Consider the following 19,198-nt stretch of genomic DNA (forward strand, 5'->3'; position numbering starts at 1 on the left):
CCTCATCATAGGAAGGATGTGGATGCTTTGGAGAGGGTACAGAGGAGATTTACCAGGATGCTGCCTGGACTGGAGGGCATGTCTTATGAAGAAAGGTTGAGGGAGCATTTCTCACTGGAGTGAAGAAGGAAGAGAGGTGACTTGATAGAGGTGTACAAGGTGATGAGAGGCATGGATAGAGTGGATGGCCAGAGACATTTCCCCAGGGTGGAAATGGCTGTCACGAGGGGACATAATTTTAAGGTGATTGGAGGAAGGTATAGGGGAGATGTCAGAGGTAGGTTCTTAACACAAAGAGTGGTGGTGTGTGGAATGCACTGCCAGCAGAGGTGGTGGAGTCAGAGTCATTAGGGACATTTAAGCGACTCTTAGACAGTCACATGGACAGCAGTAAATTGAAGGGGTGTAGGTTAGGTTGATCTCAGATAAGGATAAATGGTCGGCACAACATCGTGGGCTAAAGGGCCTGTACTGTGCTGTACTGTTCTATGTTCTATATATCAAACACTGGGTACCGAATGCCAGTCTCAGCCCACGTGATCTTATACTCCTTAAAATTAATGGAAGGAAATGTTGTGGTAAAGTTAAAACAGGCCTCTGTCCCTCATGCCCAAATTCTTGAATGCGAGATGGGAGTATGGAAAGGCAAACAAGTGATGGTTAACTCATTGGCCGGCCTCAGTTCCCTGAGCTAATGAGGGGAATGTATTTAACTAAGGTGGTTCCTTACTTTCGGTTTTACTGCTGGGTGGGAATGAAGATGTTGTGTGATAAATATTTTAAGCACAGCTATCGCTGCCTTTCTCAGTGGTATTCAGGCTGTCACTATTTTGATCGCTGTCATATCCATGATATGAATGGCCATGGGCACAAGCTGAGAATAGGTTACTCTGCATCTTTGGAGTGGATGAATGATCAGATTCAGCAGAGAAATATGTGAAGGGAATTTGGCACACACAGTGCTAGAATTCATAAGACCATAAGACATAGGAACAGTATTAGGCCACTCGGCCCATCGAGTCTGCTCAGCCATTTAATCATGGCTGATATTTTTCTCATCCCCATTCTCCTGCCTTCTCCCCATAACCCCTGATCGCCTTATTGATCAAGAACCGATCTAAATCTGTCTTAAAGACACTCAGTGATTTGGCCTCCAAAGCCTTCTGCGGCAAAGAGTTCTACAGATTCACCACCATCTGGTTGAAGAAATTCCTCCTCATCTCTGCTTTAAAAGATCGTACCTTTAGTCTGAGATTATGTCCTCTGCTTCTAGTTTTTCTTACAAGTGGAAATATCCTCTTCACGTCCACTCTATCTAGACCTTGCTGTATCCTGTGAGTTTCAATAAGATCCCGCCTCATCCTTCTAAACTCCAACGAATACAGACCCAGAGTCCTCAACTGGTCCTCATACCACAAGCTCTTCATTCCAGGGATAATTCTTGTGAACCTCCTCTGGACCCTTTCCAAGGCCAGCATATCCTTCCTTAGATACGGGGCCTAAAACTGCTCACAATACCCCAAATAGGATCTGACCAGAGCCTTATACACCCTCAGAAGTACATTCCTGGTCTTGTATTCTAGCCCTCTCGACATGAATGATAACGTTGCATTTACCTTTCAAACTGCCAACTGAACATGCACATTAACCTTAAGAGAATTGTGAACAAGGACTCCCAAGTCCCTTGTACTTCTGATTTCCTAAGCATTTCCCCATTTAGAAAATAGTCTGTGCCTCCATTTCTCCTTCCAAAGTGCATAACCTCACACTTTTCCACATTGTATTCCATCTGCCACTTCATTGCCCACTCTCCTAGCCTGTCCAAGTCCTTCTGCAGCCCGCCTACTTCCTCAATACTACCTGTCCCTCTACAGATCTTTGTATCATCTGCAAACTTAGCAACAGTGCCTTCTGTTCCTTCTTCCAGATCATTAATGTATATTGTGAAAGGTTGTGGTCCCAGCACAGACCCCTGAGGCACATCACTGGCTACCATCCTCAAAAAGACCCCTTTATCCCCACTCTCTGCCTTCTGCTAGTCAGCCAATCCTCTATCCATGCCAGGATCTTACCCTTAACACCATGGGCTTTTAACTTATTCAACAGTCTCCTGTGCGGCACCTTGTCAAAGGCCTACTGGAAATCTAAATAAATCACTTCCACTAGTTCTCCTTTGTCTAACGTCTCGGTTACCTCCTCAAAGAACTCTAACAGATTTGTCAGACATGACCTCCCCTTGACAAAGCCATGCTGACTCAGTCCTATTTTATCATGCACTTCCAAGTACTCTGCAAATTCATCTTTAATAATGGACTCTAAAATCTTACCAATGACCAAAGTCAGGCAAACTGGCCTATAAATTTCTGTCTTCTGCCTCCCTCCCTTCCTAAATGGGGTGTTACATCAGCCACTTTCCAGCCCTGTGGGAGACTTCCTGCATCCAGTGATTCCTGAAAGATCACCACCAATGCCTCCACAATCTTCTCAGCTATCTCTTTTAGAATTCTGGGGTGCAGTCTAGCTGGTCCAGGTGATTGATCTACCTTCAGACCTTACATTTTCCCCAAAACCTACTCCTTAGTGATGGTCACTGCACTCACCTCTGCCCCCTGTAATGATCAATTGCATTGATGGACAGCAAAGTGAGCTGGACGAACAAAAAGCACTGGGTGGGATTTTCCATCCCCCCGATTTCTGATGCCACCGCCATCAATGCGGTTCCCCATTCTATGCATCCCCCACCACCAAGAAACCCATGGCGGTGGTTCAGCGTCTGTGGGACCGGAAGATCCTGAGGCAATAATTGATTGGTCTTATTTCTGGACCCACCCTTGTGTTAATGTCCTTTAGGGGAGGAAATCTGCCACCCTTACCCGGTCTGGGTAAGACTCCAGATCCAAAGCAATGTGGTTGACCCTTAACTGCCCTCTGAAATTGCCGAGCAAGCCACTCAGTTCAAGGGCAATTAGGGATGGGCAATAAATGCTGACCTTTCCGGCGGCACCCATGTCCCATGAAAGCATTAAAAACTTGCTCTTATTTGACTTTTGAATGCTGTCATAACTGCTTATTTAATTCAATGTTAACTTCTGTTTGATTACATTCTTGTGAAGTACTTTGGCATGCTTTATTATCTTTAGGATGTAATGTAAATTTCTGTTGTTTCTTCGGAAATAAAAAAATATCTAACAGATTTTAAGACCATTTTTTAATCTATTTTGTACTTTTCTCTGTATTTTAGCTGCTGGATCAACAATGACACGGCATTTTATATTTCTGCAGTCGGCTATTTCTGTATAATGTTCCTCGTGAACCTCAGCATGTTCATTGTGGTGCTGATTCAACTGTGCCGAATTAAAAGCAAGAAGCACCATTGGAATGCACAGAGGCATGTGTTACGAGACATGAAAAGTGTGGCCGGCCTCACCTTCTTACTAGGAATCACCTGGGGTTTTGCCTTCTTTGCCTGGGGCCCAGTTAATCTTCCGTTTATGTACCTCTTCACCATCTTCAATACTTTACAAGGTACCCACTTTAACTTTTGCTGCCTCAGTTGGTCAAATACTTGTTAAATGAAACCACTTTGCCTGACGATGTCCTGCCAACCAGACCGTGAGGAAATGGTTCCTCAGTGAAGCGTTTGGCTTTATTGCTGGATGAGAAGGGAGGAGTCATGTGTTGAACATTCTTGGCACAATAACTTTCGCTGCTTTTCACACTGGCCTTCAAACTGTCACGATTTTGATGGGCTCTTTGGCATGTGTAGCCGTAGGCACATGCTGAAAACAGTTTGGCACCTCATTAGACTATGAAAATAAGATTTATGTGTTATTAAGAGAGTCCCAGTGCAATTGTCAACTACCAATGGGAATTTGCACCACACATACTCTTCCCATTGGGACTTAGCCAACTTAAAGTGGCCTACCAGTGGCTCTTGCAGGAGTTGCTGCAGATCACTTAGAAAAGGGGTCAGAAAAGTGAAATTGATTATTATGGGGCTTGGCAGAACATTAATGCTAGAATTATAGACTACGCCAGTCAGCAAATCCTTCAAAGTGGACAAGCAGTTTGCTAATGAATGCAAATGTGGCCTGCACATGTAAAATTAGTCAGGCCTCTTGCCAGTGACATCAGGCAACTAGTGCGCCTGCTCTGCTCATTGCCTGTCAATGCCGGGCAACATCTGAAGTAAACTCACAGACCCACCTTTGGGTCACCATTTCATTTGCCTGAATGGTGAAGGCTAAAACTTCCCAGAGTTTGGACCTCAGCAGGGACGGGATTCTCCGAGACCACCGCCGGGTCAGAGAATCACCGGGCGTCGGCGTGAATCCCGCCCCCACCGGCTGCCGAATTCTCCGGCCTCCCAAATATCCCACTGACGTGAATCGCGCCGCCTGCCTCGGAGAATGGCGAGGACCGGCGCGACGCTATGGGCCCCAGGGCCACCCGAATCCCCCAGCCCGCGATGGGCTGAATGGCCGCCTGTTTTAGGCCGGTTCTGCTGGCGTAGATTAGAGCTGGTACTTACTGGCGGGACCTGGCTCTGCGGGAAGCCTCCAGGTTCCTCGGGGGGGGGGGGGGCTCTATTCCTCCGCGCCGGCTGGTGTACCGGTCCTCAATGGCCAGCGCGGAGATGAACCCCCCCTGTGCATGCGCTGGGATGACGCCAGCACATGCTGGTGCTCCCACGCATGCGTCGGCCGGCGGAGGCCCTTCGGCGCCGGTTGGCATGGCGCCAAGCCCCTTCTGCTCCGGCCGGCACGGCGCAAACCACTCCGGCGCTGGCCTAGCTCCTGAAGGTGTGGAGGATTCCGCACCTTTGGGGCGGCCCGACGCCAGAGTGGTTCACGCCACACCTTCGCACCGGCGTTGCCCGCTCTGCCGGTTTCTGAACAATCCCGCCCCCAGATCTCATTATAATGGGGCTGGTGTGATATCAGAGCCTGCAAGTGAAAGATTGTGCGATATCAGCCATTGCTCGGACCACAGTGGCCCTCAGGCATGTGGCTCCATCAGGTTGGCCGAAGATTGCGGCCAGCAATTCGGGATATAGTGTCCCTTTATTTTCTTCATCAAAGTTCCTCATTATATTGAACAAGTCCATTCAGTCTCTGCTGCCGAGTAACTTCCTCTATGGCAGGAGCACTCATGAAGAACCATCTCATCTGTTTTTATTCCAACACACTGTACGTTGAACATCATTTACCATGATGCAGTTCACATGCTTATTTCTAGCAAAACCACATGGGCTTCCCTTTAATATTTAACAACCATATCACCCAGGCATGGGTTGTAAGGCAGACTTCAGAATTTATCTGAAAGACATAGCCCCATATTATAGACGTCGTGATTGTAACAATGCTCTGACGTTGCCTGGATGAGTGAAGTTCAAGAAGCCCATCCAGGGCAAAGAAGCCCACATGATTGGCACCTCATCTGCCACCTTTGACATTTATACCCTGCACCACCGATGCACATTAGCAGCAGTATGCATCATCTACAAGATGTACTGCAGCAACGTGCCAAGTGTTCCTCGACTGTACCTTGCAAGCCCTGAATCCACAGGAATGCTAACACGTCCAAGCTTCGCTCCAAGTCACATAGATATCTTGTTCATTCATTGTTGCTATGTCAAAATCCCAGTACCCCCTCTCTAACTGTGGGAATAGCTTCACTTCATGAACTACAGTGGTTTCAGAAGGCAGCTCATTAGCACTCTCTCAAGGCCAGTTAAGAATGGGCAATGAAAGCTGGCTTTTGCCAGTGGCAATGACATTGTATGAATGAATGAATAAATAAAGAAAAAAGAAAATTAATCAGATTTCACCTTTGTGCAGGAACCTTTATCTTCATTTTTCACTGTGCGGTCAAAGAAACTGTTCAGAAACAGTGGAGGAGATATCTGTGCTGTGGCAAGCTGAGGTTGTCTGAAGCTTCAGGTGAGACAATTCGGGCCATATTCTCTGTTACATTGTGCTGTGTTCCTCAACCAACATCTCGCCAGAAGGAGAACTCTCAGGATTGGTGCATCATGCTACATCACAGTGTGATAGAACATGGTCTGTTCCTTGAGTTTCCCAAGTATGGGAATTGAATTTTATTTCATCGGCTTCACAGATGAAGTCCGGCCATCTTACTGAGTATCAATGTAGGTAATGATTATATAATTCACCAATTAAGTAAAAGATGGAACTCCTGGATTAATGTACTTGTACTCAAACCTTACATACATCCTATTTTTGCAAGGTGCTTGCTTTTATGGGATGTTTTAGCACTGTGAAGAACAAAAACCATTAGTTTGAAATTTGCAGGTGCTAGCTACTTAGATGAAAGCAACATGCATCAACATTAAACCACTGCAATGAACTGCATGTAAGCAAGAAAGTCTACTTCAGTATTGCTGAATGTCAACGCTTTTCATCTTGCACTCATCAGGATACTTCATAAACAGCCCCTATAAGGGGAAAAACAACAATTTATACTGCACAGGAACATGTACAACATTGCATCGGATTCAGCTAAAGTGACAGCCATTCGTTGACTCGTTTGCCTGGGCAATGCCTTGATCAATCAGGGTCAAGCTGTCTGGTTTAAATTTCAAACAATGCTTGGCAGTTAACTGTCAGTCATCATTAACTGGTGCATTCTCCATGGCAATGCCTCTACTAATCAGAGTCCACTTGCCAACCAATCAGCACTCTCTTCTCATACAGTGTAAATTTTTGTTTCCCCCTTATACTGACAATCATGTGAAGTGCCTGATGGCAAGAAGAGAAGCTTCGGCATGTCTCTTTTTTTTCAACTCTATTTAAGTTCTGGACTACCAGCCAATTATACAATCTATTTCATGATATCCACTCTTCTCACTGTGATGCGCACTCAGTCGTGTATTAAAGAGAATGGTTGGGACTTTTCAGTTTAAAAACTCTGGGCGGGATTCTCCCAGTCCTGGGCCGGGCCGGAGAATCCCTACGACCGGGCCACGCCGACCCGACATCGGCACGTGTTCTCTGCAGAGCGGAGAATCGGCGCCACTGGCGCTGGCGTGGTTCGTGAGGCGCCTGTCACGGGCTGCTCTACGCAGCCCCCCCATGATTCCCTGGCCCGGATGGGCCGAGCAGCCTTAAGAAAATAACTGAGTCCCGCCGGCGCCGTTCTAACCTGCTCTGAGCCGACAGGACCGCGGCGTTGAAGGGGCGGGTGGTGGCCTGTGGGGTGGGGGAGGGGGTGGGGGAGTGAGGTGGGTCCGAGCCCGGGGGGGCCTCCGATGTGGCCTGGCCCGCGATCAGGGCCCACCAACCGGCGGGCCGGCCTCTCTGGCTGGGGGCCTCCTTTCCTACAGGCCGGCTGCTGTAGCCCTCTGCCATGTTACGTCGGGGCTGGCGCGTTGAAGGAGGACACTGCGTATGCCCACAGTTCGCACCGGGATCGGCAGCTGGAGCAGCGCTAACCGCTCCAGCGCTGTGCTGGCCCCCTGTAGGGGCCAGAATTATTCCTGCAGTGGCCCGTTCACGCAGTCGTAAAACACGATGGCGTTTCCGACAGCGTAGACACTCTGCCACAGGGTGGGATAATCCCACCCTCTGGCTCAAGCCAGCAGAGAATCAGCACCGTGTCCTGTTGCTATGAGGAGAGTCGCCAAGGTGGTATTCTTATAGCTTCACTATGCTAAATTATGCTAAGTGCTTTCTGTGGTTAGAAAAGAGAAAATTGAAAATTAAAGCACTTAGTGGCCAGCAGCTGTCTATCAGAACACTGATGTTTATAAACATTGAAGTTAGGATCGATGGCAGGTACTTCAGATGTATTAAAGCATGAAGGGAAAGATAAATAAATAAACCTCCTGCCTGCTGTGTTTAATCCATTAATCTATCAATCAAAATAAAGTTATGCAATGTGCAATTGAACGAATGATAAGCATTTCGAAGGAGCTTAGGGATTACAACATTTTTCAAGTGTTGTAACTTTCTGGAAGGCTCTAACACTTCAGAAAACAGCAGTTTTAAATGCATAAGGCTGAGGGAGCAGATGTGAGGAAAGCTTGAATCGTCAGTGAACTGCCTGGTCTGCTCATCAGCTGCCAGGCAGAGCAGTTCAGAGTGAGAAGGCCATTTCAGAGTTTAAACAGATCAGACAAGAATAATGATTTTGAACAAAGGACTGCCTGAGATCTCTATGACAAGAGTGATCTTCAGGTTGCCCAGGGCTGGGTGGGGCAATCCAGACACGGGACCCCCATCCCGGGGCAGGGTCCCGAGATCAACCACTTACTCACATCGCAAGCCTAACCAGCCCCCAGGATCCGAGGGGAACCCTCTCTTTGAAGCCTGGCAGTGGCAAAGTGGCACATGAGCAGTGGGCTAACCTCCTTGCCCCCCCTCCCTCTCGGGGTCCAGTGCATCAGGACATGGCTTGTCAATACTTTCTCCAAAGCCTGCCTAGAGGAATTCCCACTTTGGGGTGTTGGTGCATAACAGAGGGGTGGGGTTTCTGGCCAGAAAACTATTTTTGGTCTGATGGGAAGCAGAGAATTCCATTAAAAAAGGGAAAATTCCGCCCAAGGAGTGAGAAGCCTTTATAAATTATTTTTACGGCACAATACAGGATATGTTAACATAATATATTTATGTTTATCCTACAGAATGGAGCAGAACAGCAACAAATAATACAAAGAAGCTCCAGCCTCTGGTCCAAGGCATGTCTTTGTCCTCAACTTCAAATAATTCCTTACAGTCCAACTCCTCTCTCTATCCAATCCGGGACTACAGCTGTCACCCCATTGTGAATGGTGAGTATAGCTGACAAGATACATATACTCGACTGAACTTAATAGAAAACGAGCTCCAGTTTGCTTTAATCTGATCACCATGTTTTGATCTGGAAGGCATCACGTGTGATGGGTATAGATTCAATAATAACTTCCAAAAAGGAATAAGGTGTGTACATCAGAAGGAAAAAAATGCAGGGCTATGAGGAAAGAGCAGGGGAACATAACTCAATGATAGCTCTTTTGAGCTGACATGGGCAAGATAGACTGAACAGTGCTCCTTCAGTCCTGTAGTTCTTTGATCAATGCAATGTTTTCTGCTATTTAACTCCACTAATTGCAGAAAGAGTGTTAGATCTAAGAGAGAAGCTAAAATAATTCTATATTCCTTGCCTGCACTAACCCCGCAAAAAAAGGGCCAGTAAAATGGATAATTTGATAATCTTTATTGTCACAAGTAAGCTTACATTAACACTGCAATGAGGTTACTGTGAAAAGCCCCTAGTTGCCACATTCCGGAGGAGGCAGAATTGCTTCAGCAGGACCAGAATATCCTACCGGTGGGAGCGGCTGGAAAAATCACAGCCAGTGGAAGATGTAAAAGGGGCACTCATCATATGGAATTTACGATCTATCCCCTTTACATTATCTTGACCCATACAGTAAAGTGTTTAAAGTTAACACTCATAAATGCTAATTAATCAAAAGTACATTCATGTTGGACTAAAATAGTGCACAAAGCAATTCAAGGTACAATATTAATTAACATTTTTCTTATTGCATCTGCATTAGCTTCAGAATTATTGAGACTAAGGCACTTTTTAAAGTCACTTAATGGGACCAAGTTAGGTTCTTGCACACTTGCTATATTATCTTGCCTTCATCTTTATCTTGTTTCTTTGAATGTACTAATAATAGTTATCACCATAATAACTGTAATTTTATCAAAACTCTTTTAAAGTCTGCCGAGAAAGGGAGTGCAGTGAAAGGGAGGAAGATTAGGAGGTTAGAGTACTGCAGTAGTCAACAACTTTGAACATATTTCTTTTATTGCAGCACCCTTTTCACCAAGTTGTCATTCGTGTTAGCAAACTAAGACTAATTCAAAAGTGTTACAAGCCAACACTAGGTGAAACTGGAGGTGGGTTCAGGGGGAGAGTTTTCATCTTCCTCATCAGAGGCACAGTGGTTAGCACAGATGTCCCACAGCACCAGGGACCCAGGTTCAATTCTGGCCTTGGGTGACTGTGTGAGATTTGCATGTTCTCCCCGTGTCTGCGTGGGTTTTCTCCGGTTGCTCCAGTTTCTTCCCACAGTCCAAGGATGTGCAGGTTAGGTGGGTTGACCATTCTAAATTTTCCCTTAGTGTCCAAAGATGTGCAGGTTAGTTGGGGTTACAAGGATAGAGTTGGTGCGTGGACCTGGGTAGAGTGCTCTTTCAGAGGGTCGGTGCAGACTCTATGGGCCAAATGGTCTCCACCTGCAGTCTAGGGATGCAATATTCTATATCGCCCTCTCACCACAACAGGCAGGAGAATATTGGGGAGGGGAGGTTACTGCAAATGGGGTTGTTGGGAAGGAGGCATTAAATCTACAAAATCTGACTCCTCCACAACGAACCTTCATCAGCTTTAACTGCAATGAATTTGGGATGTCTACAAGTAATGTGAGGTGGCCCAGTGATCAAAATATGCTAGCTCAGTTCCATGGAATTTGTGACATTAATGCTGGTCCCTTCAATGTCGCTTCAAAGACCATGCAGCTAAAGTAAGGTGAGCGCAATCGAATACAGTAGGAAAAAGCTTTCAGAAGTACCTGTGAAGCAGGAAGAACAGTGGATGTTTTCCCTTATACTTCAGACAAATATTCTGTCATGATCGGACAATCGTGTCCCCTAAACCCGGGGACATTATCCAGATCTCCACCCGTACCCAATTGACCATCCGACTCTTCCCCCACACACTATTCCACAGTTTTCCCTGGTTACCAGTGTCCGCAGTACAAAGAATAAGAAGAAAAATACAGTGCAGGAACAGGCCATTCAGGACTCCAAGACTGTGTCGACCTTGCTGCCTGTCTAACCTAAAAACCTTCTACACTCCCAGGCCCGTATCCCTCTCTTCCCATCCTATTCATGTATTCCAGGCACCCACTGCCCTCTGTGTAAAAAGACTTCCCTTGCACCCCTTCTCTAAACATTTCGCCTCACACCTTAAAACTATGTCACTTAGTAATTAACTCTTCCACCTATTGTATATTTCCCACCTGTATTAGACCTTCCAAAATGCATTACCTCACATTTTTTCCGGATTAAACTCTATGTGCCATTTCTCCGCCCAAGTCTCCAACCGATCTATATCCACTCTGCCCTTCAACTCCATCCTTCCAATGAAAACAAACCGATTAATCCAAATCTCCTCATAGCTAATGCCCTTCATACCAGGCAACATCCTCTTCTGTATCCTTTCCAAAGTCTCCACATCCTTCTGTTAGTGTGGCGACAAGAAGTGAACACTATGTTCCAAATGCGATCTAACTAAGGTACTATAAGCTGCAGCGTGACTTGCCAATTTTTATACTGAATGCCCCAACTGATGAAAGCAAGCTTGTCGTCTGCCTTCTTGACTACCTTATCCACCTGCGTTGCCACTTCCAGTGACCTGTGGACCTGTACACCCAGATCCCTCTGCCTGTCAATATTCTTAAGGGTGCTGCCATTTATTGTATATTTCCCACCTGTATTAGACCTTCCAAAATACATTACCTCACATTTTTTCCGGATTAAACTCTATCTGCCATTTCTCCGCCCAAGTCGCCAACCGATCTATATCCTGCTGTAGCCTCTGACAATCCTGGGCCTGGATTCTCCCCTACAGTGGGAGGATGGAGTCCCAGCAGGATGGAGTGGCATGAACTACTCCGGTGTCGGGCCACCCCAAAGGTTCGGATTTCTCTGCACCATTAGGGGCCAAGCCCTAACCTTGAAGGGCTAGGCCCGCGCCGGAGTGGTTGGCGTCCCGCCGGACGGCAGGAAAGGCCTTTGGTGCCACGCCAGCCGGGGCTGAAGGGACTTCGCCGGCCGGCAAAGTCCACGCATGCGCCGGAGCATCAGTGACTGCTGACGTCATCCCACGCATGCGCATGGGAGGGGGTCACTTCTGCGTCTGCCATCGTGAAGACTATGGCCAACGCGGAAGGAAAAGATTGCCCCCACTGCACAGGCCCACCCGCCGATCGGTGGGCCCTGATCGCGGGCCACGTCACGGTGGGGGCACGCCACGGTGCCAGATCACCCCACGCCCCCCCCCCCCCCCCCCCCGGACCCCGAAGCCCCCTGCGCCGCCTGGTCCCGCCGGGAAGTTAAGTGCTTTGATTCCCGCCGGCAGGACCGGCGTGACAGCAGCGGGACTTCGGCCCATTGCGGGCCGGGGAATCGGCGGGGCATGGGGGGGGGGGGCGGCGGCGCTGGGAGGGGGGGGTGCCAACAGGCGTGGCGCGATTCCGCCCCCGCCGTATCTCTGGTGCCGGCGAGGGCGGGGTTCACGCCGCCCCCAGCGATTCTCCGACCCGGCGGGGGGTCGGAGGATCCAGCCCCTGATCATTATCTACAATTCCACCAACCTTTGTGTCATCCGCAAGCTTACTAATCAAACCAGTCACATTTTCCTCCAAATCATTTAAATATAGTACAAACAGCAAAGGTCCCAGCACTGAACCCTGTGGAACCCCACTAGTCACAGCTCTCCATTGAGAAAAGCATGCTTCCGCTGCTCCCCTCTGTCTTCTATAACTGAGCCAATTCTGTATCCATCTTGCCAACTCACAGTGACAGTAGTGTCCAGTTGTTGCCTTCTACCACTGGATTTTCCATCCAACCGCCTCTAGAACATAGAACAGTACAGCACAGAACAGGCCCTTCGGCCCTCAATGTTGTGCCGAGCCATGATCGCCCTACTCAAACCCACGTATCCACCCTATACCCGTAACCCAACAACCCCCCCCCCCCTTAACCTTACTTTTATTAGGACACTACGGGCAATTTAGCATGGCCAATCCACCTAACCCGCACATCTTTGGACTGTGGGAGGAAACCGGAGCACCCGGAGGAAACCCACGCACACAGGGGGAGGACGTGCAGACTCCACACAGACAGTGACCCAGCCGGGAATCGAACCTGGGACCCTGGAGCTGTGAAGCATTTATGCTAACCACCATGCTACCCTGCTTCCCCAAACTGTGGAAAACTGAACAAAAATATAATAATGAGCCCTTATTGTCAAAATTTTATTTTTTACTATTTTTTTATAAATTTAGAGTACACAATTATTTTTTTTTCCCAATTATGGAGCAATTTAGCGTGGCCAATCCACCTAACGTACACATTTTTGGGTTTTGGGTGTGCCACCCACGCAGACACGGGGTGAATGTGCAAACGCCACATGGACAGTGACCCAGGGCCGGGATTCGAACCCGAGTCCTCAGCGCCATAGTCCCAGTGATAACCACTGCGTCACGTACCGCCCTATTGTTGTTAAATTTGACAGAATATCCCCATGTCGGGTATCTCAGGGTTTCTTCTTTCCCACCCTCCCCCCCAATCAAACATACCCCAACTCCCTCCCCAAGTCCCCCTATCTGGATCCGTGTACTCAATCAACTCCCATTCAAACTGCCTTATTTACTAACTCTTACAGTGTTATAAACTAATCCTAAATCAGGTGTAACAAACTGACACCATCTCAAATGGCACTTCCAGACTAATGCTAACACAAGTCGTTATCGAACTGACTTAACACTAACTCAAGCTGAATTACTAATGCAGCAGTAACAACCCAGAGTAACAGCCTATTCATTAATGTGTTCACCCTCTTAAATTGATAAGATGCATGAATGATATTAATACACACAAGTCTGCAAGGTTGAGTATCTTTGGATAGGATAATGGCAGGGATTCTCCCCTACCCGGGGGGGGGGGGGGGGGGGGGGGGGGGGGGCAGAGGGTCTCGGCGGGACGGAGTGACATGAACCACTCCGCCGTCGGGCCTCCCCATAGGTGCGGAATTCTCCGCGCCTTTAGGGGCCAAGCCCTCACATTGAGGGGCTAGGCCCGCGCCGGAGTTGCTCCCGCTCCGCCGGCCGGCGCGAATGGCCTTTGGCGCCCTGCCAGCCAGGGCTGAAAGGCCTTCGCCAGCCGACGGAAGTCCGCGCATGCACCGGTGCGTCAGCGTCTGCTGACGTCATACCGGCACATGCGCAGGGGAGGGGAACTCTTCCGCCCCCGCCACGGTGAAGGCCATAGCGGGGCGGAAGAAAAAGAGTGCCCTCACGGCGCAAGCCCGCCCGCCGATCGGTGGGCCCTGATCACGTGGGGGCACCCCCGGGATAAGATCATCCCCCCCCCCCCCCAGAACCCCGCAGCCCGTCCGCGCCGCCAATCCCGCCGGTCAGGTAGGTGTTTTGATTCCCACCGGCGGGAGAGGCCTGTCAGCGGCGGCACTTCGGCCCATCATGGGGGGCGGAGAATTCCGCCCAATGTGTTTTTTAAATCAGATTATGTGTAATGGAGAATTGTCAGTGATTTTTTTTTTTTCCTTTTTATGCAGGGAGTTTTGATGATAAGACAGACAAATACAAGTCCTGTGGTATTCACCCTTCGAAACAAGAAAAAGTGGCTTTTGAAGCGAGTGCTGGACTGTATTAGAAATTCTTCCGTTTTAAAGGACAACCATTCAATGAGTTGGTATTCAACCACCCTGTCTGAATATGAAAACATGGCAATAATTCACCTTCAGAAATCCTTGAAAATTGTTTTTGAACTCCATTGATAAGACAACTGTGCCTACATAACATAACAGAAGGAAAGATTTGACTGTGTTAAGCTCTGGCTATGAAGTGTTTCTACATGATGACTTTGTGGGTGTGAACTTTATATGGATGTCAAGGTACTATTTTTAAAGCATTGCCAAATGCAACTTGCATCAATTGTAATGAAAATGTCGGCAAAAAAAGGCAAAGATTTCACTATTTTAATTTTATTGATGAAGGGCAACTATTTCTGTTTTAGCATTGTGATTATTTTACTGAAAAATGACTCCTTATGAAGTCACTGTTCCTCATCTTTGCTACTGCTGAAATTGGACACAATTGCAGATGAGTTGCACAAGGCCATAAATATGTGTGAAGCTACTTGCATTATCATGGGATATTAAATTGATGGTATTGCCTGATACTTAATTTTATCAATTTGAGTTGAATGCCTGAAGAATCCTGACTGGCATCCTTGTTTACTGACAACATATCAAAGCCTACGTAATTGTATCTAATAATACTGCTCATATCCAGTCATTCATAGCAGCATTGGTGTCTCTGTTAACTCCACAATCATCCATGTACACAGCGAGTACAGGATATTGGGTTCTTTCAACACAACCTTGAGCAAAAGTCCATCAATGGAGATAAAACTTGAGAAGCAAATCGTGATGTAGTATTTGTTAGTCGAAAAGTTGCACATAAGTTTCTATGCACTGGATTATTTGAAACGTCTGGGATTGTATATCTAGGCTTCCAAATCTAAAATATTGAAGTATGAGTGACAGTGTCACTCTGTCCATTTTGAAACTTTTACTTTAGCAGTTACAACTTTTTTCACATAATTATAGAATCATACAGGACAAAGCAAGGCCATAATGCCTGTACCATAATCTTTTCAATATCATTTTACATTATCTCGTCTCAGAATTATTTGGGCACAATGCATAACATGCATTGTTGTTTTGTGCATTTAGTTTTCCATGAGTATACAGGGCTATCTTGCTTTATTATCCACATACATGAAGAAATACATGACTTATTTACAAGCTTGGAGACTGAACTAAATAGAGCAAAGGTTTAATATATCCTGCATGGTAAGACAGCACTTAACACATTTTCTACTTGCTACTTGTAAGAGTTTAAGGACTCAAACACAACTAAAATGTCTTTAGTCCTTTGTAGCTGGAGAACCTGAATGGGAGAGACATCAGGAATGCACGGGAGGATAGGATTGAAAAAAAGGTTTATTACGGGATACACAAAATCTCCCCTGAAGGGGCACCCTCCCTGACCAGCACTCGGGTCAGGGTTTTTATACAGAGTAGTTTCCCCTTGTTGGGGAAACCCCGGCTCCAATTAGGGGAGTTCATACTCCGCTGTGTAAGGGGGTAAGCGAATGGAGCACAGTCTTTGGCCCTCAAGGGGGGGTCATAACCCTAGCTACATGTGCAGTGCATGCATGACTTTGACTCACAGGAGCAGCCAACACACTGTGTACTATAGTTTGATCCACATCCTTCCTCATTCACTGCTTTTAATAGTGTAACAATCCACATAGTTACCCACTGAGCCATCAGCAAAAGCTTTCATTTTACACTTTTATTATTTACTTTCTGATTACATTACAATATCACTCCTGATTCCGTTGTTACAGAATGACACACAAGACACCATTCCAGCTCTAAAAAATACATAATACCATGCTACAATTCCTCCTCCAGGCTTCATTTTATTTTCATTCCCATAAGCTAACTACTGCTGATTTTAGAAACGTTATGCTGTCAGCACAGCTTAAAGGCTGATCCAGCTAATTAGCCTCTTTTTCTAGTTGTCAGTATTATGCTGTTTCAAGTTATGTTATACGCTGCGTCAAGTTCTTATTTCCCTGAACAAAGAGAGTCTAAAGGGACAGAAAGGTCAACAGTCAGGATTAATCTTACCCTGCTCTTTCTTGCCACTGAAGGTGATTCTGCCTGTTGAAAAGAAAGAACCTGCATTTATATAGCGCCTTTCGTGACCTCCGTATGGCTCAAATAATTTTACAGCCAATAAAGTACTTCACAAAATGTAGTCACTGCCATAATGCGGGGAAGCCTGGCAGCCAATTTATTTTCCCGCAAACAGCAATGAGATATTGACTGAACCATGTTTCCTCCGCAATCAATGACAGATTTATTTGTTCAATTACGCTGAGGCTTTTTAAAAAAACTGCGTGTTTGGAAGTACAGAAAGGCTGCATTGTATTGATTTTTATTTAGCAAACTAGAAGAGGTACGTTTTGATTTTGCTCTCCTGTTCTCAAAGTGATCTTTTTAGAAACACTGGTAAAAGTTGATCGAGAAGGATAAAGCAATACAATGGGGGCTACCTGCCCTCATAAATCTACATACTGGGCAAGGTTCTCCGGACCCCTACCCGCATGTTTCTCAGCAGCGCACCGTTTGCTGCCAGCGAGATTTCCCATTGAAGCCGCCCCATGCTGCTAGGAAACCCATGGGCAGGGATGCACTGCCGGCGGGAAAAGTGAATCACAATGGTCGGAGCATTCCAGCCAGTATCACAGTAAATATCCAGGCAAGGATTTACAAATTCCCACAAATACAGCTGTCGATTACTGGCAAAGTTACCGTGCATTTTAAGTCGTAATGCTTGTTTGATTTTAATATAGTTTTTGTTAATATCTGTAGTCAAATATAAGAATAATATTTTTCCACTATTCTATTATAAATTAACTGTCCCTATTGCAGGCAGTAGGTACTTTTTAATATGTTTCTGTTACATGCTTAGACACTTTGCGTGTTGTGAACGCTGTTTATATAGTTAAGAAATAATGAAGCATAAATTTGGAGAAGGACCAAGCAGACTGAAATGTTTTTACATTGATTCAGTTCAAAGGGAAGATTTTCACTGCTTTCATCTGATCCAGTCTGAATGCAGTGCATTTATTGGGTTTTGTATTTTTCATTTGCACCTTGTAGAGCATTTAAGAATTTCAACAACAATGTGATACAACATCTTTGTTCTTCTGTTTATTAAAACAGCAAAATGTTTTCGAGCTACTAATTAACCATGCCAAACAAAATGATGTGACCACTGCCATGTTGGATGAACTCATGGTCCGACACACATCCATAGATTGGTATGAATTTGCATCTGCAGTGAAATACAGGAAGCTCCCCATTACCCCTGACCTGGAAGTATTTACATGGTTTGGCTGCTGCAGACAGGCCAGTTGAATTGACTAATCAATTCACATCATATTTTCAGGTTTCTCCTGTCCCAAAATTAGTAGCAAACACAGAAGTTACACAATTAATTGATGATTTCACTGTTAAATTGAATTAGCATTATTTTACTTGGTAGAGAGTGCCCTACAATAGGGTGAGGAAATCAAAACCTCAAAGATAACAAATAGTAGCTTCAGTGAGGGGGAAAAAAACAGGATTTCATCTCAAAGGGAGTTATTTTACCCTTGGGTGACAGAGTGAAAGGCACAATGTTATACATCTCTCCTGATTTTTATTTCTGTTAAGTCACTGGATACAATAATTGGCGGGGATACACATAAGAGGAGTGAAGCTAAATGGTTGCCTGATATTACAATGTCAAAATTACCTTCAAAGGTATATGAAGTAAAACTTTCCTCAAAAAAATACTAATTAGCCTGATCATAATCACATATTCGAAATTATTGTAACTATTTTAATCTTCGATGATTTGTGCATACTTATCTGAACAAATGATAACATTACTAATGGTTAAGTGTTGTAATTGTATTTTGCAATTATTTTTGTACTGTAGTAAATGATGGCAGTGAGTGAGTTCAAATGGTTAGAGTAATCTAGCCATTTCGATGACCTTGCAAGGTAATGCCATTTCAATGCCTCAGGGTTAGAATTGCTTGAAATCGCATAGGTAACCATGATATATTGTATATGTTGTATCATTATTGGTCAATTGGAACTGGAAGGATAAACAAAATGGAAAAATATCAGAAAATTGTGCTTTTAAAAAAATAAATAAATTACCGATCTGTTTAAGACTTTTTGTAGTACAAAAGACAATCTTTGCAAAGCCACCGAGTAAGATGTATTGCATTAGCTGAAGTTGTGTGACTTATATTCGATACTGCTTCATTTTGTGTCATTGTTTTAATCAATTGCTACCTGTGCACATACCACGGCCTGTTGGCCACCCTGATTGTCCCATTATTGACACTATTAATCTCACTGGTTGCCATTGGTTCAGCAACAAAGATCTTGTGATTCTGCTGCTCACTTCATAGTCCCTTGTGGAACAATGTTTTGCCTCCTAAGATTATTTCAATGAATTTATGGCGGTGAATTTCTTGCTCCTTCTTCCCCCCCACCGTTGGAACTTCAGATGACATTCCTTGGTGGACAGGAATATGGATGGACCTTCACAAGACAGAGATATCTGTTGACCATATATGCACAATGTACGTGGGCCATTCCATTTAGTTGGGAAGAAATATCAACCACGATATGCAGCTATATAAAAACAGCAAACCATTCAGATTCTAAGGTAACCATTCAGATTCTAATTCCGAAACAAACAACTGGAGAATTATTGTAGTCACTTTATAAAGCACAAGAA

The 19,198-nt window shown here is 45.6% G+C and overlaps 1 protein-coding gene across 1 annotated transcript in view; it reads left to right on the forward strand.

The window, feature by feature from the left end:
* Window positions 1-18,623, forward strand: part of LOC119969209 (adhesion G-protein coupled receptor G2-like) — a 280,716-nt gene extending 262,093 nt beyond the window's left edge. Inside the window, exons 60-63 of the mRNA XM_038802509.1 lie at window positions 3,242-3,525; window positions 5,841-5,942; window positions 8,645-8,791; window positions 14,374-18,623. Of these exons, the coding sequence (XP_038658437.1) occupies window positions 3,242-3,525; window positions 5,841-5,942; window positions 8,645-8,791; window positions 14,374-14,471 (631 nt within the window). The 3' untranslated portion in view covers window positions 14,472-18,623. The remainder of the gene's footprint in view (window positions 1-3,241; window positions 3,526-5,840; window positions 5,943-8,644; window positions 8,792-14,373) is intronic.
* Window positions 18,624-19,198: the final 575 nt, after the last annotated feature.

The sequence above is a fragment of the Scyliorhinus canicula genome, chromosome 7, assembly GCF_902713615.1.
Source record: "Scyliorhinus canicula chromosome 7, sScyCan1.1, whole genome shotgun sequence".
NCBI lineage: Eukaryota > Metazoa > Chordata > Chondrichthyes > Carcharhiniformes > Scyliorhinidae > Scyliorhinus > Scyliorhinus canicula.